We start from the raw sequence: 19385 nt of genomic DNA on the forward strand, positions 1-19385 counted from the left end.
AAAGCTGATACAACCATTATTATACCATATTCTATGTAACACAAAACATCTGACATTATCCAGAATAAACGAAGCTACTGGGGAGCTCTGCCCTCAAACCCATTGACTCAAGACTGCAAGGATAAAATTATCACTGCAGTATTTCAGCAGCGTTTCTTATCTAATGTTATTTTAATGCAGATGCACAGAGTTAATCTCCTGTACTCCACTAATTCTAGCGCTTCCAGTCTACTGAGCTACGCAGCTCTGATGCTTTAATGTCGCTTTGACACTTTCCTCAGAGAAAGCTCAAATGCTGTCCGTAATTTCTGAACAACACAGGAACAGCAAATGGTAACTCCACAAACGGGAGGGCAACACAAGCACTCATATTTGCCCATATAGAACCCGATCTGACAGAGAGAGTTACAGAAGAATCAAACATGTAAGAGAAGGTAAAGTAGCTCATCTTAAGTGATTGAGGTCAAATTAATAACTGCTTCTATACCCTAACAGCCTTATTCTGGGTTAGACAGCGCCAATGAGTGAGAACAATCCTCTGCAGCTGCAAAAAGGTGATCTGAAGTGCTCACACTTCCCAGTGTCCTACCTTTAACACCTCCCCTGCTAAGTCAGCGTGAGCTGAGCAACGCCCAGAGGGGCTCTACTTCCTTTCATCTGGACGAGAAGGTAGGCTTAACAGCATGTCAAAAAGAAAAAACTGTGACTAAGCAAGAAATGTTTTCCCTCTAACATGTACCTAGTGCTTCAGACGTTGGCAAGGTGCCTGCACTGTATAGCTGTCCTCCATATTCTGTGCAAAAAGAAACCAGAAGCGTAAGATACCGGTCCTCAGCAGAACACAGAGTCTCCTGGTGCCATCTAGCTGAGTGACGTGAGAGCTGGAGAATTCAGATAAGATTTCAGTAATGCTGCTTCACCTTTAAAAAGCTTTCATAGCCCAGCTATATCTAGTCAGATGCAAACTTTATCCTCTCTGCTTACTGGGCCGTAACATCACGCCACTGAATCAACTGCGTTTGGCAAGTCGGAGGCACTTCGGATGACGATGCCAAATTCATGGCTGATGCATCAGCAGGAACCAGCTTTGGTGAAAGATCTCCTGCTGGTCAGAGATTGGCACCGGCTACCTCAGAACTGACAGCGACACAAAGCACTCGCGGTAAGCAGGGTTTCTCTTGTGAACAGCAGAATTTGCTTCAGAGGGTAAGAGCTTCAAGAGGAACGTTATCGTACAAACATCCTCCCTTGTGCCAGTCCTCTACTCTTAACGCACCATCTTTACCAAAACTGCATACTATCATGCTTCACATCTTACAATTCCTCTGAAAATCGGTTTCAGAGTGTCCATTTCCCAGCAAAACCTACTGCTTCCAAGCTCTGTTGGAGTCCCCAGTGATTCCAAATTCACTTACTCTTCTGGCAGATGCAGTGAAGGAGTTGGGCTCGGGTGGCGGTATTTGCTCAGTGATGCTAGGCCTGGGTTCATGGCTGGAGTGGTTGGCAAAGGGCTCTTCCTTCCTTTCTACAATTTTAAACAAGAAGAGAAACCAAATGTTTCAGTATTGCGCTTCCAAGGCCCTCCCTCACAAGCACAGTGTGCACTTCGCTCAAGCTCCGCGTGGCCGTGACCTCGGTATGCCCTAGGTCGTGGAGACGGTGTCGGCGCCCGGGCGAACCAGGGCTTTCTGCAAGGAGGCTTTCTGCGTACTAAAAAATACGACGGATACATTTGCCAGGCAAAGCTTTTGAACTTCATCCCCACAGACAAGGTAAGCCTCTGCAGAAAGCACCTTAAGGAGGACAAACAGATTTTTGGTTTATTCACAATTTTGTTTCCTCTCAGGGATTGTTCTTCCCTTGATTGACTGGGGAAGACGAGCAGAACACGCCATCCCCATGGCGGTACGTGTGGGCCGTCATGCGTGCCCCATCACCGCACGGTTCTGCTGCAGTTGCTTATGCTGGTGGGCACAATTTCTAGTCTTCTACAGCAAAATCCATTTTTCTACTAGAAGCTAGGACTGATTCTCAACAAAACTTTTTACCAGGGCTCAAAGCTACGCAGACACTGTCAAAGCTCCCAGCTGGCTCCCTGCTCGGTAGACAAGTGCAATCATCCAGTGTTCATTATTTTATTTTTTTTTTGTATCTATGTACCATGCTTGACATAAGAACATCCACTAGAAGTTACCAGGGAGGGGGACAGTGAGCAGAAGCTATGTCTCAGGCAATAGGTTCCATTGCCAGGAGCGCAGGGGGCTGTCAGACAGAGTATTTGTCCATCCATTTGTGGCTGCCCCATCCCTGGAGGGGTTCAAGGCCAGGTTGGACGGGGCTTGGAGCAACCTGGGCTGGTGGGAGGTGTCCCTGCCTAGGGCAGGGGCTGGAATAAGATGATCTTTAAGGTCCCTTCCAACCCAAACCATTCTATGATTCTATGATTTACCCCCAACAGCCACATGCAAAGTGCCTGAGAAAGGATGCACCTGCACCAACAGAGCAGCGGTTTCCTCTCGCAGCTGTGAGTGCCTCGCACAGGCATGGTTTTGAAAAAACAAAGTCGTTTTAAGTGTAAGCACTCAAACAGTCCTAGCAAACAAGGTGTGTGCACTGAATAAATATCCTCTACTACATATAAAAAGCAGTTTGGTCTGGAGCATCTGTGAGGATGGCACCTTGGAGCATGAAGATCAATCTTTCTGAAACAAACGTTCTCACCCCTAGAATACAGGATTCAAAGGACAGGGAAAACAGAAACGAGCAAGCCAAGAGAAACATTTTAAAGTAACAGGCAGTTAGCAGGACTGACAGACCTAGAATTAAAGGCACAAAGATGCATCTCCCCTAGGGAGGTCTGCATGATACTGAAGTCTCTGCCCCCTTTCCCTCTCCGTGTTATCTCAGAACTTCCATCAAAGCCATCCAGACAGGGTATTTCACTTCTTGAGCCCAACACGCAGACGCCCTGCACTTTCCAACAGCGCTTTCAGGAAGGGGCAGGAGATGATCCACTTCTCCGTGCAGGCCCCGGCACTCGGCACACAGACAAACAACGACATGGGTGGCATTTGCCGATCTCTCGAGAGTGAAGAGGAGAATCCTCGACGTTGCAGGGAGGGGAGAACAGACCTGACCCGAGAGCCTCCACAGGCCTCTCTCATGGTGACTGGTAGCCCGTCCTGGAAGTTTATGGTACACAGGTCAACTTTTAAGGTCAAGCCTAATTACACGGGCACAGATTAAGTGGTAATGACAAGCTGGAGAGAACTCCAACCGTGAGCAATGTGACCCGACGGAGCCAACTGCAGAAGGACAGGCAAAAGTACCTCGTACCAGCAGCGTGAGAGACCGCATGACCATCCGCATCGGTGTCTCTAAGGGAGGAGCCCACAGTTTATTTTACTAAAATTTGAGCCATAAACGTTGTGAATTCTAATCAAGGGAAACGGGCGAGGGTTATAGCTCAATCTCCCCCCCCAAAATTTGGTGAGATTGAAAATTTAGTTCTCTAATTTGGCACAAATATATTTTTTCTTAAGGGTTTTTCGGGGGCGCCCTTTTTTATTTTTACTTTTTTTTTTGAAACATTGAAAGCTTCCCTGGCCTGCTTTAATTCACAAAAATACAAGCACAGATAATGACCATAGATTTTCATACTGATCTTTCTCTTGTTTCTATACAAGCCAACGCCAAATTCTTAATTGTACTCCAGGTGAATTAAATGGCATTAATGCACTTAGTTTCCTTTGTTTGAAGAAAACAAATTTCTTACAGACTGTAAGAAACATGGTACTCTCTGAAGCACTCCAGCAATGTCCCTGCTCATCTCTCCAAATTTCTTCTCCTCCCACAGTCCCTGCAAATTCCACAAGTTTATCGCAACCTGAGACCCCTCAAACCATACCTCAAAACAACCTCCTGTATTGTACTGCCAGCGTCTGCTTTGTCCTGCCTTACGCTCACTTACCAAAGGAGTTCAATTTTTTTGATTTAAAATGATCACTCATAACAATATTTTGGCTTTCCCCCCCCACACTTCATCTGGACTTTGAACACTTCAGGAAAACAGTTGTCTTCTATCTGTCCACCGCTGCTTAGAGTTACAAAGGTACGTGAATATTACATCTCAGAAGAAAATGAAGAGGAATAAGGAAATAATTTCCATGTTTTCAAAAACATGCCTCCTGTATCCCTCCAAGCCTTTAAAATATCTAGCAGATAATAAAACACAATTGTTCTTAAGATTGTGTTTGAAACTAATAATGCTGTGACATTTATTATTTTCTATGAAAAGCTATTTTCATCCCTGCTTCTCTTTGGAGTCCGCCTATAACACGTGGCCGATGTCGGTATCTCATGAACCTTGTTTTAAAGAAAGTACTGAAAATGTGCACCCCATTCACATACGTGACATCTGACAACGACGTCTGCATCCAGCTGGGCAAGTTCACATTCATTTCATGAGAGATTTGAGAGGTTTACAAGGCAGGGTTTCAATTCTAATTGAAACTTCTCAAAGGAGCCCACAATCTCTCCACGAAAGCAGAGCGCAGGTACAAAGCCTGAAGTCTGATGCTTAATCACTGCATGCTTTGTGTCTTTCATTTGTTTTAGCGTCAGTGGTTTGAAATAGATTGGGTGTAATGCGCTTTGCTCAGTGAATTAACTCAATAAAAAGACCTGCTCTGGTTTTACACAGGATTTAATGCCGAGTGCTGTAGCACTTCCCTGCTGGCGGGTCTGAGGCTGCTCCTGAACCAGTCCAACACCACACGGCCCCAGTTCTTCGACCGCCACGGTCACAGGGACTGGCACACAGCTCTACAGGGCTGCTGGCTGGTAAACCCCTGATTTACGGAGCAAATAAATGTGACTTCTATTGCCTGCCTGTTTTCTGCCACTGACTTCTCCTGCCGCATTTCCTTGATTTAAAAGCCAAAAGATTATTTCACCCTGTTACTGTCATACCCAAGCAGCTTTTGTAGCTACCGGCTCCGCAAAGAGCAGCCAGGAGTCTCCAACACCTCCCATACTGCGATAAACACCGTAATCGATACAACTGGAACACAGGTGACAATTTTACTGGCACAAGAAGCAGGACAAAACTTTAAACTGCACTTCTCTGCAAGGACCGTATTTATTGGTACGCTGGGATATAGGCCAGTACGCTGGTGTTAAAAGTAACTATTAAACCCATCGTAGTCCAAGGTCCATCCCTGTTTGCAGAAATGTGAAGTACCAGTAAGTCTTGGCTTACCATAAAATTAAGTATCTTTGTTTAAACTTTCTGTGCTGCACATATACGCTGTTTAAAGTCCTTAAGGAAGCCCTAGAAATGATTGGAAAAATAATGGGAGCAGGATGCCAGCAATATGCTATAAAGGCTAACATGACTCGATGTACTTAATCCTGATTTTCCACTATGTTTCGCAATTACTATACATCACAGTCAGAAAAAACGTTCCTCGTCTCTAAGATTACACAGAACAGCTTCAGCGCTTCATTTCGTTTCTGTGGTGCAAATACGACAGGCTGTCACCTCCCTACGCGTTCAATTGCTTTTCTACCGTCCTGCAGTAACCGAAGTATTCGTCCTGAAACTGGCCAACAAGAAAAAAACCCAATGTTTAAGAACAACCTATGAACAATGTGTTATCTTAAATTCCAGTGAGCTGGAAGGAGAAATTAAAATACTACCCACGGCTTTTTTGACCCGGGAGTCAGCATTTAGATCAGCTTTTTTAGGACACTAACTACAGAGTTCTCCAAATTCTCCACACGCACACTGGAAGGAAGACTTTTAGGATGTTTTTAACGACTAGGCAAGAAAAAAAAAAAAGGCCATTCTCAATTTTTTCCCTAATATTGTTAGACTAATAATTAAATCCAAGACCATACTAAGTCTTACCTGACTCCTTTTCAGCATCTGATTCTGAAACTTCATCTTCTTCAGCTTCTTCCTCTTCTTCAGAACTAGAACTGCTGGAGTCCTTGTTCTCCTCCTCCATTTCCATGGACTTCAGTGTGTCTTCCTCATAAAGAATCTTCTCTTTGCTGCAAGATACAGACATTTTAAGGACTACCAAACGAGCAAGTTACTTCCGAGTTCTACTTCTCAAGAACATATAAACATGATTTGCTACACACAGAACAAGCAAAAGGCCAAAAACCATCTTCAGACTCAACATCCCAGCACCTCCAGCACTGCCCATTTTCCACGGCTTCCAATGCCAGTCTCACATTTCCTAAATCTGCAAGGATTTCTCGGTCCAGAAAAATTGTGGTCTCTTTTCCTCATGCAACAGAACCCATCAGCTGGGCTGGCGGCTCCGTGCAACCGCAAAGGTGCCGTTCTCAGCCCAAACTCATCCTCAGCGAGAGCAGAAGCCGGGAGACCGAGCCCCAGCCCAACTCCTTGTTCTACCATTCAGTGGGTATGTTACGAAAGAGCTGAAATTGTATTTAAGAGAGCTCAAATTTAAAAGAAACCGTGACATGAACATGAATAGCAGTAATTTTTTTTAACCCAGCTGAGGCCAGCTGACTGCTACCAGAGGGAGCTGGTTCTCTCTCGCATTACACTCTCTGCGGCTTCTTGTCAACGAAGGGGAAAAAACTTACTTGGTGAAGAGTCTGCTCTGAGGCTTGCCGTTCATGTCGGCTTCAATTAGCTTATTCCTCGTCTCCTTCTCACTTCGCAACTGTCAAAAAGCCCAAGTAGATTGGAGAAAGAATGAAAAGAGACGTCTTAACAAGCCACCTCAGCACAACCTGATAATCACTGCAGCATAAGGTCATCCCAGCCTCGTCAGATGAAAAATCACAGGATCGTAGAATGGTTTGGGTTGGGAGGGACCTTAAGGATCATCTCGTTCCACCCCCTGCCCTGGGCAGGGACACCTCCCACCAGCCCAGGTGGCTCCAAGCCCCGTCCAACCTGGCCTTGAACCCCTCCAGGGATGGGGCAGCTACAGCTTCTCTGGGCAACCTGTTCCAAACACTGTGGATTTGTTTAACAAGGCAATTCAGCAGCTGCACACCTGCAAGAGCACTGGATGTCTCGGACTAGAGCTCCATAAGGGCCCAGCTACACCCCCAGCAGTCCTTAGGCTCCAGCTGCAATTTAATAAAACCTTCAGCGAAGGTTTGACCCAGAGTCGAATCCTGACTTCCCGAGCACTGCCCCGCATCTGCCCCTGCAGCCAGCGCTGGAGGTCTGTCCACGGGAGTTTGTACGCCCAGGAAATTAGGGTGGATTCACTTTAAAATCTGCAGCCTCTGTAGCTACTATTTACTTGCTCTCAGAGGAAAACATTCAAGGATGCCCTGCAGAGGCAGCCGATGGATCTCCCATGAGGACGGTCACCTCGTACACCTCTCACACGCTAGCGTAAGTCATCACATGAGGATACCTGCGATCACCGCAGCAATGGAAATATTTTGCCCAGAGAGCAGCAACATGAATTTTGTCACCACTGATGGACAAAACAGTAACGAAAAAACCTGTTTTGTACCTTCTAAAAGCACAGAGAGAGTTGAGGTAGCAAAAGGGATGGCAATTAGAGGCTCACATTTAAGGCTGTCTCTTTGTGTCACCTCCAGCCCAGTTATTCCTTCGGTAGGAGCTGACACCAGGCACAAGAAGCAAAAGCTCTGCAAATTCCGAATGTGGGAAAAGCTACATGGAGTCCAGCGAAGAGCCAAAATCTGGGGTACAGCATGTGGTTAAATAGAAGAAAGTATTGGAGCACAGCAAAAGGAAGTGCAGGAAACAGCTCGCTCCGCTCAAAGGTAATCCAGAGATTGGGGAAAAAAAAATCCAAACCCAAATCAAATGAATTGATTCCAGCAAACAGAATGCCCTCTTCGTGCCAGTAACAGCAGCAAATCTTGTTAGCATTGCTCCGCTACAAGCTTTACATTAAAAAAAAATTTGATTTGAGAGCCATTTGGAAAGTGAAATAATGTACTTAGAGGAATGTCACGGAACTGCCTATTTCACCCTTAACAAATCTAAGTTTTCTCTTTTAAGTGATAAAAATGGCATATGATAAACACATAGCATAAAATGGCATTTCTACTAAAAACACCATAACCACTAAAAAAGAAAACGTGCGATAAAAATCTGGATTCTTCTCCTCTTCCCCATTCCACTATAGCTTGCTACACTCTTCAATAAACGGAGGCGGCCTTTATATAGCGCCGCTGGGGAGAGAACAAGGGGGGGCTGGTCCCCGCACAGTCTAAAAATGGGCTGCACCCATCCAAAAGAGAGTCCTGTCGATGCCCTGCTTTCCCTTTTCTGCTGAGGCGCGCGGTTATCTGCAGCATCCCGGGGTAGTGAGGTAGGAGGAAATCCAAAATACAACCCTGGTAGTATTTATCAACACCTCGTTTAGGAAGAAGCTGATCAATTTTTCAGAAGTTTCTGTGACTGTTAAGGCTGCTATTTAAGGATGATGGCAGCTGTGTTATGATCAGAGCTTGAGTTCTACCACCCACATTGTCAGTTCCTCAAAATACTTCCCTGGGTTTTATCAGCAGCGCTCTCATTATGTCTGTTTCCGAATCCAACATTTTAAATGATACTTTCTGATTTTTCTTTTTCTTTTTTTTTTTTTTTAAAGAAGGTTGCTTTGGTTTTTGGAAGCACCCAAATGAGATAATGGAGTAGACCAAACGAAAAAGGACAAAATGCGATCAGAAAAACAAATTTCTGGCTTGACAACTGGCTTTACTTTGATCAAGATATATTTTTGCTTTCCTTTTTTAGGCCAGCTTTCTGCTTACAACCCCTTCCAATGTCTCCACTGCATTATGAAATGGCAATTTAATACGGTTTTGAAATCACCAATTTTTTTAGTCCAGAATTCCCCAAAGTTTATAATTTCTTCTCACTCAATCAGAATCTCCCTATTGTAAGGAGGCAGACATGGTAACATCTCTTTCTCAACCGTGACAGCGTATTTCCTTAGATGCGAAGACAAAGCTGACTTGGGTAATCGCTCGTTAAGAAAAGAGCAGTTTGGTGCTGGAGAGCCTGCCAGCTAACGCAGCAGCTACGGAATAATAATTCCAAAGATGACCTAGACATTCCTGACCGGTTTACACAATCCTGCGTGTCAGCACGCTACTGAACCTTCTTCATGCAGTCATCCAGTTCTCTAGATTTCTAGCTATTAAAAATCTTGGTGTAATTAAAGATTCCAACTGACTAACAAAAAGATAGCTGGGCCTCAGGTCTGTGCGTCTGTTGACGCCATATGTCTTGGAGAACACCCGTGCGTGAAAAGGTAATTGGAGAGGTGGAAAATGATCTGCCGGGCACTCACCACAGTCTGTTTCTTCTGCAGCATTTCTAAATGCTCGACCAGCCCCTCGTCAGCCACGTCGAACGGCGTCTGGCCCTGACGCGGTAAGAGAAGACAAGAGGAGATACGATATGGCTGGGTGTTAATATTCAAAAAAGCGCTATTTAACAGTGAAGGACAAAAGGGAATACGCTCCACATCCTCCTCCCCACACGCTGAGTAACGTACCCTGTTTCACTCCCGAGCAGGGAAAGCCACGCGACAGCGATGGCAGCTCCATGGCTCAATCCATGATCAGAGCACTGCCGTCACGGAAGCGCAGTTCCCCGATTGCTGCTGCTCAAACCCAACAGCCAGCACTAATCTATTTGCGTCTCCAGGTTTCTAAAACGGACACTCTTGTACTGAGAAGGAACGCGATCAACCTGGTCGACTGTATCACCGTGTACTTGAACCTCCTGAAATCGGCAATGAGCAGCAGGCCAAAAAATTGGGGAGCCATTTCCAAACCACGGGCATTTACAAAATCAAGCAAATGAGGAAAGTTACTTTGGGGCACAAAACAAGAAATCAGTTACGTTTTCACCATAACTAAAGCTATAATAACTGTTTTATTAACAACACATAATGAAACCTGATGGCCAGGGACCAAACAGGTACAGGTTGCCTTGGCCATCTGCCCTAGCAAGGTACCAGTCCTTGACTGGAAGGAGCAGGTAATGCAGCACGTACACCTCTGCCCGCTCCTTTTCAGGTCTAGAGAAAACCCATGCACGTTCCGAACACTTTGGAAAAGCACCTGATGGCACTTAAACCAAAAAAAGATTCCCCGTATTTTGGATGCCAAAGAGCTCACCACGCGAAAATGGCTCCTTCTTGCAGAACATCAGTTTCCAGTATAGACAGATGTGCTCAGACCATCCAGAGCCTCAATTCGCTTATCAGATTCTCCTCCCTGCTTTCGCTCCCCGCTGCTGTTCCAAGCACAAACCTCGTTTCCTCCTCCAGAAGCAGCCGCGGAGCAGCTGAATCTGCTCCAGCAGGAAGCGGCTCACAGACACCGCCTGGGCGTCGCGGCAGGGAGGGGAGCACAAAGAACAACCCCGCACACGCACATGTCGGCTCTCGAAAATCCAGGGGCTCTTCAAGGAAAAAATTCTAACTATCAGGATGGAAGAGGAATTTTTTTTCTCCTTTTTTTTCGCTTCCATCCTATTTCTCTTTACTCATTTCTCACAAACCTGAATCAATTTTTCAGTTTCCCTTGGAATGACCAAGACAGTAGAACAGGAAGGATTTGGAGCTGCCAGTTTCTCAATGTTCACTAGTTTTCAGTGCCTTATACCTTCATATTGGCATATTGTTTTGCATTTCCAATTTTTTGTTGTTTAATTTATCAGGATTACACTAAAAGAGGAAGATGCAGATTACTCCCCATCCTTTCTTACAGTCTTGGTCCTAAAGTTTAATCACTGATTTTTTTTCCAGTAATGCTTGAAATCTTTTCTGCCTTTCGACAGTCAAGATTCTTTATTTCCTAACGCTTTTACACGCCCCGGTGGACACGCTGGAACTGCTCCCCGTGTAACTCTGTCATGGTGTTGGATCAAGCAGTAGGCAATGGAGCTGATACTCATCCGGCTATAAAATGCATTGTAGAAGTTGTGCCAACCTCTGTGGGTACTGACCAGCTTGTTCCTGATGTCCATATCGCACAGGGCCTCTGCCAGGATGGAGCAGGCCTCCTTCACCCCCCAGTGCGCGGCAGCGTGCAGTGGCGTCCAGCCGTCGTTGTCCTGGACGTTCAAATTAAACCCAGCCTGGATCAAGAGTCTGGGGAAAGAAGCAACATTGATTTCTGCCCGCCTGAGAATGACTTCTCGACACAGAAGGGTTCACACCGTGAGCCACAGAGTAGGTAACATGGTTCCAAACGCATCCTGGGCTGCATCAAAAGAAGTGTGGGCAGCAGATCGACGGAGGTGATTCTGCCCCTCTGCTCTGCTCTGGTGAGACCCCACCTGGAGTGCTGTGTCCAGCTCTGGAGCTCTCAGCACAAGGACATGGAGCTGTTGGAGCGGGGCCAGAGGAGGCCACGAGGATGATCCGAGGGCTGGAGCCCCTCTGCCATGAGGACAGGCTGAGAGAGCTGGGGGGATTCAGCCTGGAGAAGAGAAGGCTCCGGAGAGACATTCCAGCCCTTCCAGTCCCTGAGGGGGGCCTACAAGAAAGCCGGGGAGGGGCTGTTTGCAAGGCCATGTAGTGATAGGACGAGGCGCAATGGTTTAAACTAGAGCTGGGCAGGTTTAGATGAGACATTAGGAAGAAGTTCTTTACACTGAGGGTGGTGAGACACTGGCCCAGGTTGCCCAGAGAGGGGGTGGAGGCCCCAGCCCTGGAGACATTCAAGGCCAGGCTGGATGAGGCTCTGAGCAACCTGATCTAGTTGAAGATGTCCCTGCTACTGCAGGGGGGTTGGACTAGATGGCCTTTAGAGGTCCCTTCCAACCCAACGCATTCTATGATTCTACGAGTAGTTTAACTTCTTTGTTTACCTACGCAACATCCCACTCGATGTGCTCACAACTCGAACAGAAAAGGGCAGTAAGCGAAAAGTGACATTGCTGTAAAACCTGCCAGAATCTGACTAATCGATAAGGTTCCCTTTCAGCATGTCCTAAACTGGGAGAACATCTTAATTTCTAACCCGGCATCGGTGACCCAGTCAGAACTCCAGCTCCAGTGGGCAAGAGACACCAGACTCGCCCGGGCACTACCACCAGCATCTCTACAGACCAAGGGGCCACACACAGCACCTGGTGTGAAGAGGACATTTGGTGACTGGGGATCAGTCTTGGTTCTACCAGCGATACGGCCACACCGTAGGGACGCTCCATAAGGAGAGGATACCAGCAGGACTGCCAGGTCGGAAGCAGTGACATTACTGGGATTGACAGATGAGAAATTTCTAACTTAAATAACCCACGTGGGGGTTAAACAACCCAAAATGCTTGCAGCTAGTCCTTGCACAATTAAAGCAAGTCTTACCCAAGTAGCCTGCCTGGGAACACCCTGGCATCACATTTACTGCTGTGCACCTTCCATGCGCTCTCATCTCGACCAGAGCACCAGTGGTGCACAGCAGCCGGAGCTCCAATATTGAAAACCAGAGCAAACAGAGGAGAGCCAGGCGTAGTCTGGAGCTTCAGAGACACACGCACGCCGGTACGCCAGTCGTCAGATGAAAGTACTGAGCAGCTCAGGTATCAAAAATTACTACTATCCAAGCTGCGCTAAATAATGAAGAACATCCCAAGGGAATTCTGCAAGTCCAGTAAAACTGCTCCTGAAAATTCCCATCGTGGGAACTGCCGCCATCCAGAGCCACCTTTCTGCAGCACGAGGGAAATCCAGCACGACCCCAGAATGGCACCAACAGTTTTGAAACTCCTGCATCTTTACACCGACGCGTTACTGTGCTAAATAAAACACAGTCACCCTATAGCAGCAGTGCGCTCCTCTGTGAAAGAAATTTTAAATTAGGTGCTGACTTTATGTTGATTTTCCAGCTGGCAAAAGGGAGGAACATAGCTGCTAAGAGACTCAAGGTCACAGACAAATTCCATGTCTCATTTGAGAGTTAGTGAGCTCCTGGCTTTCAGCCCCTTTGCTTTAAGTCACTGAAGCTTTGTATTTGAACTTATGGGGTGGCCATAAAATACACAAGAGAGAAACAGTGTTAGCTCTCCGTGAGATCTGTTTATCATGATAACAGTTAAAGCCAAGGAGTAGCCGTCGCCATCCAGAACTGCTCACCCTGCAAACGCTGCGTGCAGCCTGCAGTGACGAGTACTGGACATACAACCCTCCACTGAAAGTCCACAGGACCAACACCTCCAATTCGGCAGATATTACATTTCTATTCCACATGAGCTGTGTTAGATTTGTGTTCTTGGGCACGGTACAGGCACAGACAGCTTATAACTCTATTATAAGCTCTAATGAATGAATACAAATAGGAAACATGGAGAACAACAAAATTAATAGAGCTTGATAAGAAACAGCTCATACACGTCAAGTTACGCCATTTAAAACTAGGAAATTCAGGATCAAGAGAGAGGAACGCTTCCCGAAAGGATTTTAATGTGGGCAATAGAGACCCTGACCTTGGTGATGTCTATGGGCAGCTCCACTTGTACGTAAAGAGTAGAGAAGAAAGCTTTATTGTTGGAAGCCTTAATTTGACCTTACCTGTAAAAATATTAATGCTTTATTGCCAGGGAACACTACATTGGGCAAATTTATATTCATAAGCTTGTTAGAGCCAGAGCAGTAGAAGCAGAACTGTTTGGTGTTGGAATCCCTCGGTCACTGCCAACGGCTGGAGGAGCAGGGGACAGTGAGAGAGGGGTGGCCACTGCGTTTCTCCGCTAGACCAGTCACGTAAACTGCCGGGGTGTTTGCGATCGTCACGCAGCATGTATTGACGCCTTGTAGGCTGAAATTATACTTTTATCCCCTAATACTGTTTAACTTGCCAGGCCTAAAACTATTACTCTAATAGCGAAAATTAAACCTTCTAATTTATGTTTCACTCTCTGAAAAGTTTTCATCACTTTAAAGGCCCAAAGGTATGAAAAGGAATCTTCTGTCCCTGTGTATTTCTAGGGGAACCACTACGGTTGGGCAGATAAATCTACAGAGCCTTTTCAGAAACAGCAGCCTGAAAATCTCAGCATGAAACAAGTTTCTCTCAACTATAAAGCTAGACGTGTTCCTTAGGAAAACCGGCCTTTATTCAACGGATCAGCCCTGGGAAGGAGCTCCTACCTCATGACTTCAGAATAGCCCTTCGCCGCAGCAACGTGGAGAGCCGTGGCACCTGTCCGAGGCTGCTTTACATCTTCGATTCTCCCGCTGTTCAGCCACTGCCGGGCATCCTGCAGCATTTGCTGCTCCTCTTCCTTTCTTGCCATGTCCAGGTCTACACCTACGAGGGCGAAGGAGAGAGAAAGAGATTTATCAAGTGAAAGCTCCCACGTACCTGTTAAACTTACCCTATGTTTCATTTGCTATGCAATATTAGTAAACTATTTTTAGTCTTCCACAAAAAAATCCACAAAGGCATATTCTAGGAGTTGGGAGAACTCCTGCATCACTGACAGAGACTTCACAGCTGTCTCACTGAAAAAACGGGAAAGTTGAGGCAGCAGTTGCAAACCAGCCCCACCAACTACCAGCTCATCTGTGAGCTATGGGTGGAAGGACTGTGCTCTAAATACGCCGTGTCCCAGATGGCAATAACCATGTCACAAACAACAGCTTAACAAAAGGAAGCAAACTATAGTGAAGATCTGAAGAGATGGTCCTAAGACGTCTCCTGCAACAGCAGCACGACCCCAGCTGTGTGCTCAGTCCAAATTCAGTGCAATCTCCAAGCCGCACACAGAGATCTGTACTCGCCAGGGTCACTCACGCCAGGCACGGCCAAAGAAATATTTAGTTAATTCCACGAGCAGCAAACCACCAGATTCTGACAAAACAGGATGCTAAATCATTTTGGGGATAGAAGGTAAAAAAAATCTACTCTGATGGCTTAAGAGATCTGCTTTAAATGAAGTTGGATCAAGTAAGTTCGTCAATACAGACATCTGGTGTAATGGAGACATGGACTACGGGGCTTGCCGATAACAAGAGGGACAAGATTCCCACCCCAGGAAACAACTGCCACGACGCGGGTTTGGCTGATGGGCTGCGTTCGTTGTCGCTAAACCAACAACAGCCAAAACTCTCTTAGACTTGGTTTTGTAAGAGGAGCTTTCGTGATAATGAGGTCAGGGAAGGATGACGTATCCGTCAGAAGTACAACACAGCTCCGTACAAGATTCACCAGACTAGAGCTCGCTGACTCAGGACAAAATATGAAAGAGGACAAACCTCAAAAATCAAGAAGGGTGTTAAAGAGCAAAGTCCCTGTGGATTAGTTCTTTCTGTATAAGAATGACAAGATTCCTAATTCAATTATGGAGCATTAGGTTTAAAACAGAACAGAAGAAAACACTTATCAACGCAGAGTCTGAACTGTGAAACCTGCTACTGCGGGACGTTGCAGAGATTAGAAATACAACCGCTTCAGAACAAGGATCAGACAAATTTGTAGTTATTAAACATAATGCTATACATGCCAGGAGTTCCCAAGAACATGCACAAGTTCATGAAACAGAAAGCCACGGGGATTCACGAGTACACAGAAAGCCCATCTGGCTCGGGAACTCCTGGAGGCACAGCGGCCGGAGGCTGGGAAAGCGTTTGGGAGGGGGCTCATACACACTTGGCCTGTTGTTACGGTTTGCAGCGGGCGTCTGCTCATCGCCGCCGCTGAAGACAGGCTACGGAGCTGGATGGACGCTTATTTAAAGTTTATACCACATTCACTCCAGCAGTTACAATCCTTTTAAACTGTGTCGATGGGGAGCTTCTCGGTGGAGACAGATGGTTGTTTCAGGGCATCTTAGCAGGATGCCGCTAATGTGGTGAAGCAATGAAAAAGCCAAGCAGAATCCCAAGAAGCGTCAGGCAAAATATCTGCAGCTGAGGCAGAATTACTGCCTTAATGTCCTGTGAGGTTTCAACTATGTTATTACTGCGTGCAGTTCTTGATACCCACTTTAAAGAGAGACAAGTTACACTGCTGGAAAGAAAGGATCTCTGTCTTTCTGGGCATCCGAGGAAGTCTGACTGCAGAGAGGGGACAGGCACGGTTCGGACAGCTTAGTAAAACAAATGCTGACTGTAGACACAGGCCGCCTTTTTAAATCCGTGAGCAGCCTAAGTATAAGGGAGAAGGGCTATTTAAGCTTATTTCAAAGTGGAGGGCAAAGGGGAAGAAAATAAGAACAACCTTGTCAAAAATACCACCAGACTAGAAAGTGAAAAGTTTCTATTTACCAGAAGGAACATAATCCTGCATCCATTTTCCAAGAGGAATGCTCGCACCAACAACAACTAGCGCTCAGATGGACAGCTACAAACTCACCAGTGGACCCGCAACACGGTTGGCAAAGTAGCAAGGGACTGATCCCTTCCTAACTATACCTGAAAAGAGCTTCAAAAATAAAGTAAGCGCCATGTACCAAGCAGAATACATCTGTTAGAGAGGATGGGATTTGATCCAGCATGCAAATAACCCCCACGCCAACCTGCACCCGTAAATAATCTACACTGGAAAGAATCTTCGGGGGTCTCTAGCCCAAATCCCTGCTCAAAGGAGGGGAACTTCAAACCCAGATCAGATTGCTCAGAGCTGAATGCAGCTGGGTTTTGACTACCGCCAATGACGGAGATTCCACAGATTTCCTGGGTCCCTGTTCCGACACTGTACCACTTCCCTAGGAAACATTTTTTTATATATATATCTATCTGTATCTAAATGCAGTTATGCAGTCAGAACGTCCCTTGTTCAAACCTATGACTTCTTCCTCTCATCCTGTCCCTTTGCAGCTCCGAGTCTGGCTCCATCGTCTCTGTTGCCTCCCTCAAGGCAGTGGAGGACAGTGATTAGATCCCACCGGCCACCTCCTCTTCTCACAGCTGAATACGCAGCCCGTGGATCTCCAGTGTGGACAGTCTGCTCTGTACCAGCTCAGTTTGCCTCAGTTCACCACTTCCCACACAGCTGACATAAATGCATCCTTCAAAAACATTCCTGATGAACTTCGTAACTAGGATTTAAACATCTCATGCATATATACAGGCACCTAACCGCTCACAGATGGATATCATGAGTATGAAGAAAACTTCACGCTTATGAAGCATGTCTTAATTTTAACACAAGTTACGCTGTCCAAGACGTTTCTTCTACCAGCGCTGTTTCTGCAGGGCCAGGACAGAGAGCACCCCTCGGACGGGCACACCTGAAAGGGGAAACGGCACAGCAGATGTGCTGCAGAAGTCTAGGGAAGGATGAGGATAACACAGGTCACTCCAGGCCAGGAATACTCATTTCCTGGTCCCTACTCTTGGCGGGGCCATAAATCTCACCTCTGCATCACCAAATCTTAGTGAAACAGGACCTTTCATTGATGCCAGAGGTCAGAATTAAATCTCGCTTTAAAGGCAAACAGATCGAATGAATCAAATGTCAGTACTTTGGGCTCTTGCTTGGAAGGATCCCAAGGACAGAGGCTGCACACCACAAACCTTCTGTATCTGTTCCACTTTTCTGCTACCAAAGCACAATTTGTCTGCTGCCTTGTGCGCCATGTTTCAGATCTCTTCACCCATAGACGGTAAGGCAACCGAATTTTCTTACAGAAACTCTTAGAGGTCTAACTCTCACGTGTCCAATCCCCATTACCTTGTTTCTTCACTTGCTCCAGAAGCAGGTCCTTCATGGCTGCTTCCTCTGCGATGTCAGACGGGACTTCACCTTCGCTGTTCACAGCAGCCACGTTGGCTCCATGACTAATTAAGTACCTACGTGAATGAGAGCCCCAGGAAGGTATTAGACCTTGTGTGCAGGCTTCAGTGCAACCCACACAGTAAGTCAAGCAGCAGAACAAAATATGTGTCTTTCTCGTTCAAGTTCAGCTACCAAAAGAGTGCTTTATTCTTATCAAATTTCTAGACTAAAAAAGTTCATTGTTCATTGCCCTGGTGAGCGGCTGACAGTTTTTGTTTCTCCACAGTTATTCCAGTACCCCTAGTTCTTCCACTAATCTGATCTATTATTTTTTTTAAAAAAAGGACTAATACTACCAACAACTATAACAATAAACAACCCAGCCATCATCAATTTTTTAATTTGTCTTTTTATAACTATACCAAAAGTTCAGTCAAGACCAACTAATGACTTCTTTGGCTTGACACCCCGAAAGCAGCAAAATTCCGGGAAGTAAAAGAAGTATCTGTTTAAACGCACAAATCCAGGAGGGCGAGGTTGCTCGGTTTTCGAATTTACTTTCAATGCCTTTGAGAAATAGCTATCAGTATTCAAATTTTGGTAACTTTTCGGGAGTTGTGGTGGACCAAATATATAAGCATGGTATGACTAGTAAAGAATAATGTTTTTCATTTGAAGAACTAGTATTTGGAAGCAGAAAAAATAAACTGATAAGCGATCATCCAAAGAGCTGAGAATTGTTCTGGGAGGAGTACAACACACACAAATAAATGAGCCACAGAAGATTTTCTTTTTGTTGGAATATATTGTAAAGGACTACTGTCTTGAGAAATACTATTGTTTTCCCTTATTCTTCTAACCTATAATGAAGCCTTCAGTTCAGAAAAAATATTTCAGTTGGGAAACTACTATTTATGTTTGCCTATTCTTTGGTCACAGCTATTCCAGCACTCTCAAACTCTCAGAGCAACTTGTTGGTGCACAAGTAGCCTGGTATCAGTATCTTCCCTGGGAAAAACAGACTATTAATCCTTTGTGAGCATAATGAATGCTCAGATCAGATGCAGAATGGTATTTCAAACCCTGGAATCAGAAACTGCACCGAGAAGAGTCAAATCTTTGTTGCGACTCACTTACAGCAGGTTACTTCTTTGCTTTAAACATCTACCAGACAAAATTTTGTTATATTTACTGTCTCTTCTTTCATATGTATTTTACATTTGTACTCACTAGACTATCTAATCTCTCTAGGGCAGGTCACAGAATTTCACCTGGTTATGTCCAAACTGAGCCCAGTATCTTGTGTTGGAAACAGAACAAAAACACAAAAGAAGATAATGCTCCAATTGTAAGTGGGTTAAGTAACAAGCAGTTACTTTTATTCGCTTCTCCACCTTTTGTTAGACAGCACGCAACAATCAGAAACATAAGATGAAAATTTGACATGAAAAAGTTTGAAAAAAATGGAAAATATTTGCAGCCCAGAAGGCCAACCATACCCTGGGCTGCATCCCCAGCAGCGTGGGCAGCAGCGCGAGGGGGGGATTCTGCCCCTCTGCTCCGCTCCGTGAGACCCCCCTGCAGTGCTGCCTCCAGCGCTGGGGCACCGACAGCAGAAGGACATGGAGCTGTTGGAGCGGGGCCAGAGGAGGCCCCGGAGATGCTGGGAG

The 19385-nt window shown here is 45.8% G+C and overlaps 1 protein-coding gene across 9 annotated transcripts in view; it reads right to left on the bottom strand.

Annotated features, from left to right (window-relative positions):
* Positions 1 to 19385, bottom strand: part of PPP1R12B (protein phosphatase 1 regulatory subunit 12B) — a 135265-nt gene that overhangs the window by 79514 nt on the left and 36366 nt on the right. For all 9 annotated transcript variants that reach the window (XM_074564394.1, XM_074564399.1, XM_074564396.1 and 6 more), the window contains exons 3-9: positions 17671 to 17789; positions 14145 to 14304; positions 11003 to 11147; positions 9336 to 9410; positions 6625 to 6704; positions 5912 to 6057; positions 1416 to 1525 (exon numbers count right to left, since the gene is read on the bottom strand). In XM_074564394.1, coding sequence (XP_074420495.1) covers positions 1416 to 1525; positions 5912 to 6057; positions 6625 to 6704; positions 9336 to 9410; positions 11003 to 11147; positions 14145 to 14304; positions 17671 to 17789 — 835 coding nt within the window. The remainder of the gene's footprint in view (positions 1 to 1415; positions 1526 to 5911; positions 6058 to 6624; positions 6705 to 9335; positions 9411 to 11002; positions 11148 to 14144; positions 14305 to 17670; positions 17790 to 19385) is intronic.

Source organism: Larus michahellis, chromosome 21 (assembly GCF_964199755.1).
Source record: "Larus michahellis chromosome 21, bLarMic1.1, whole genome shotgun sequence".
Taxonomy (NCBI): Eukaryota; Metazoa; Chordata; class Aves; order Charadriiformes; family Laridae; genus Larus; species Larus michahellis.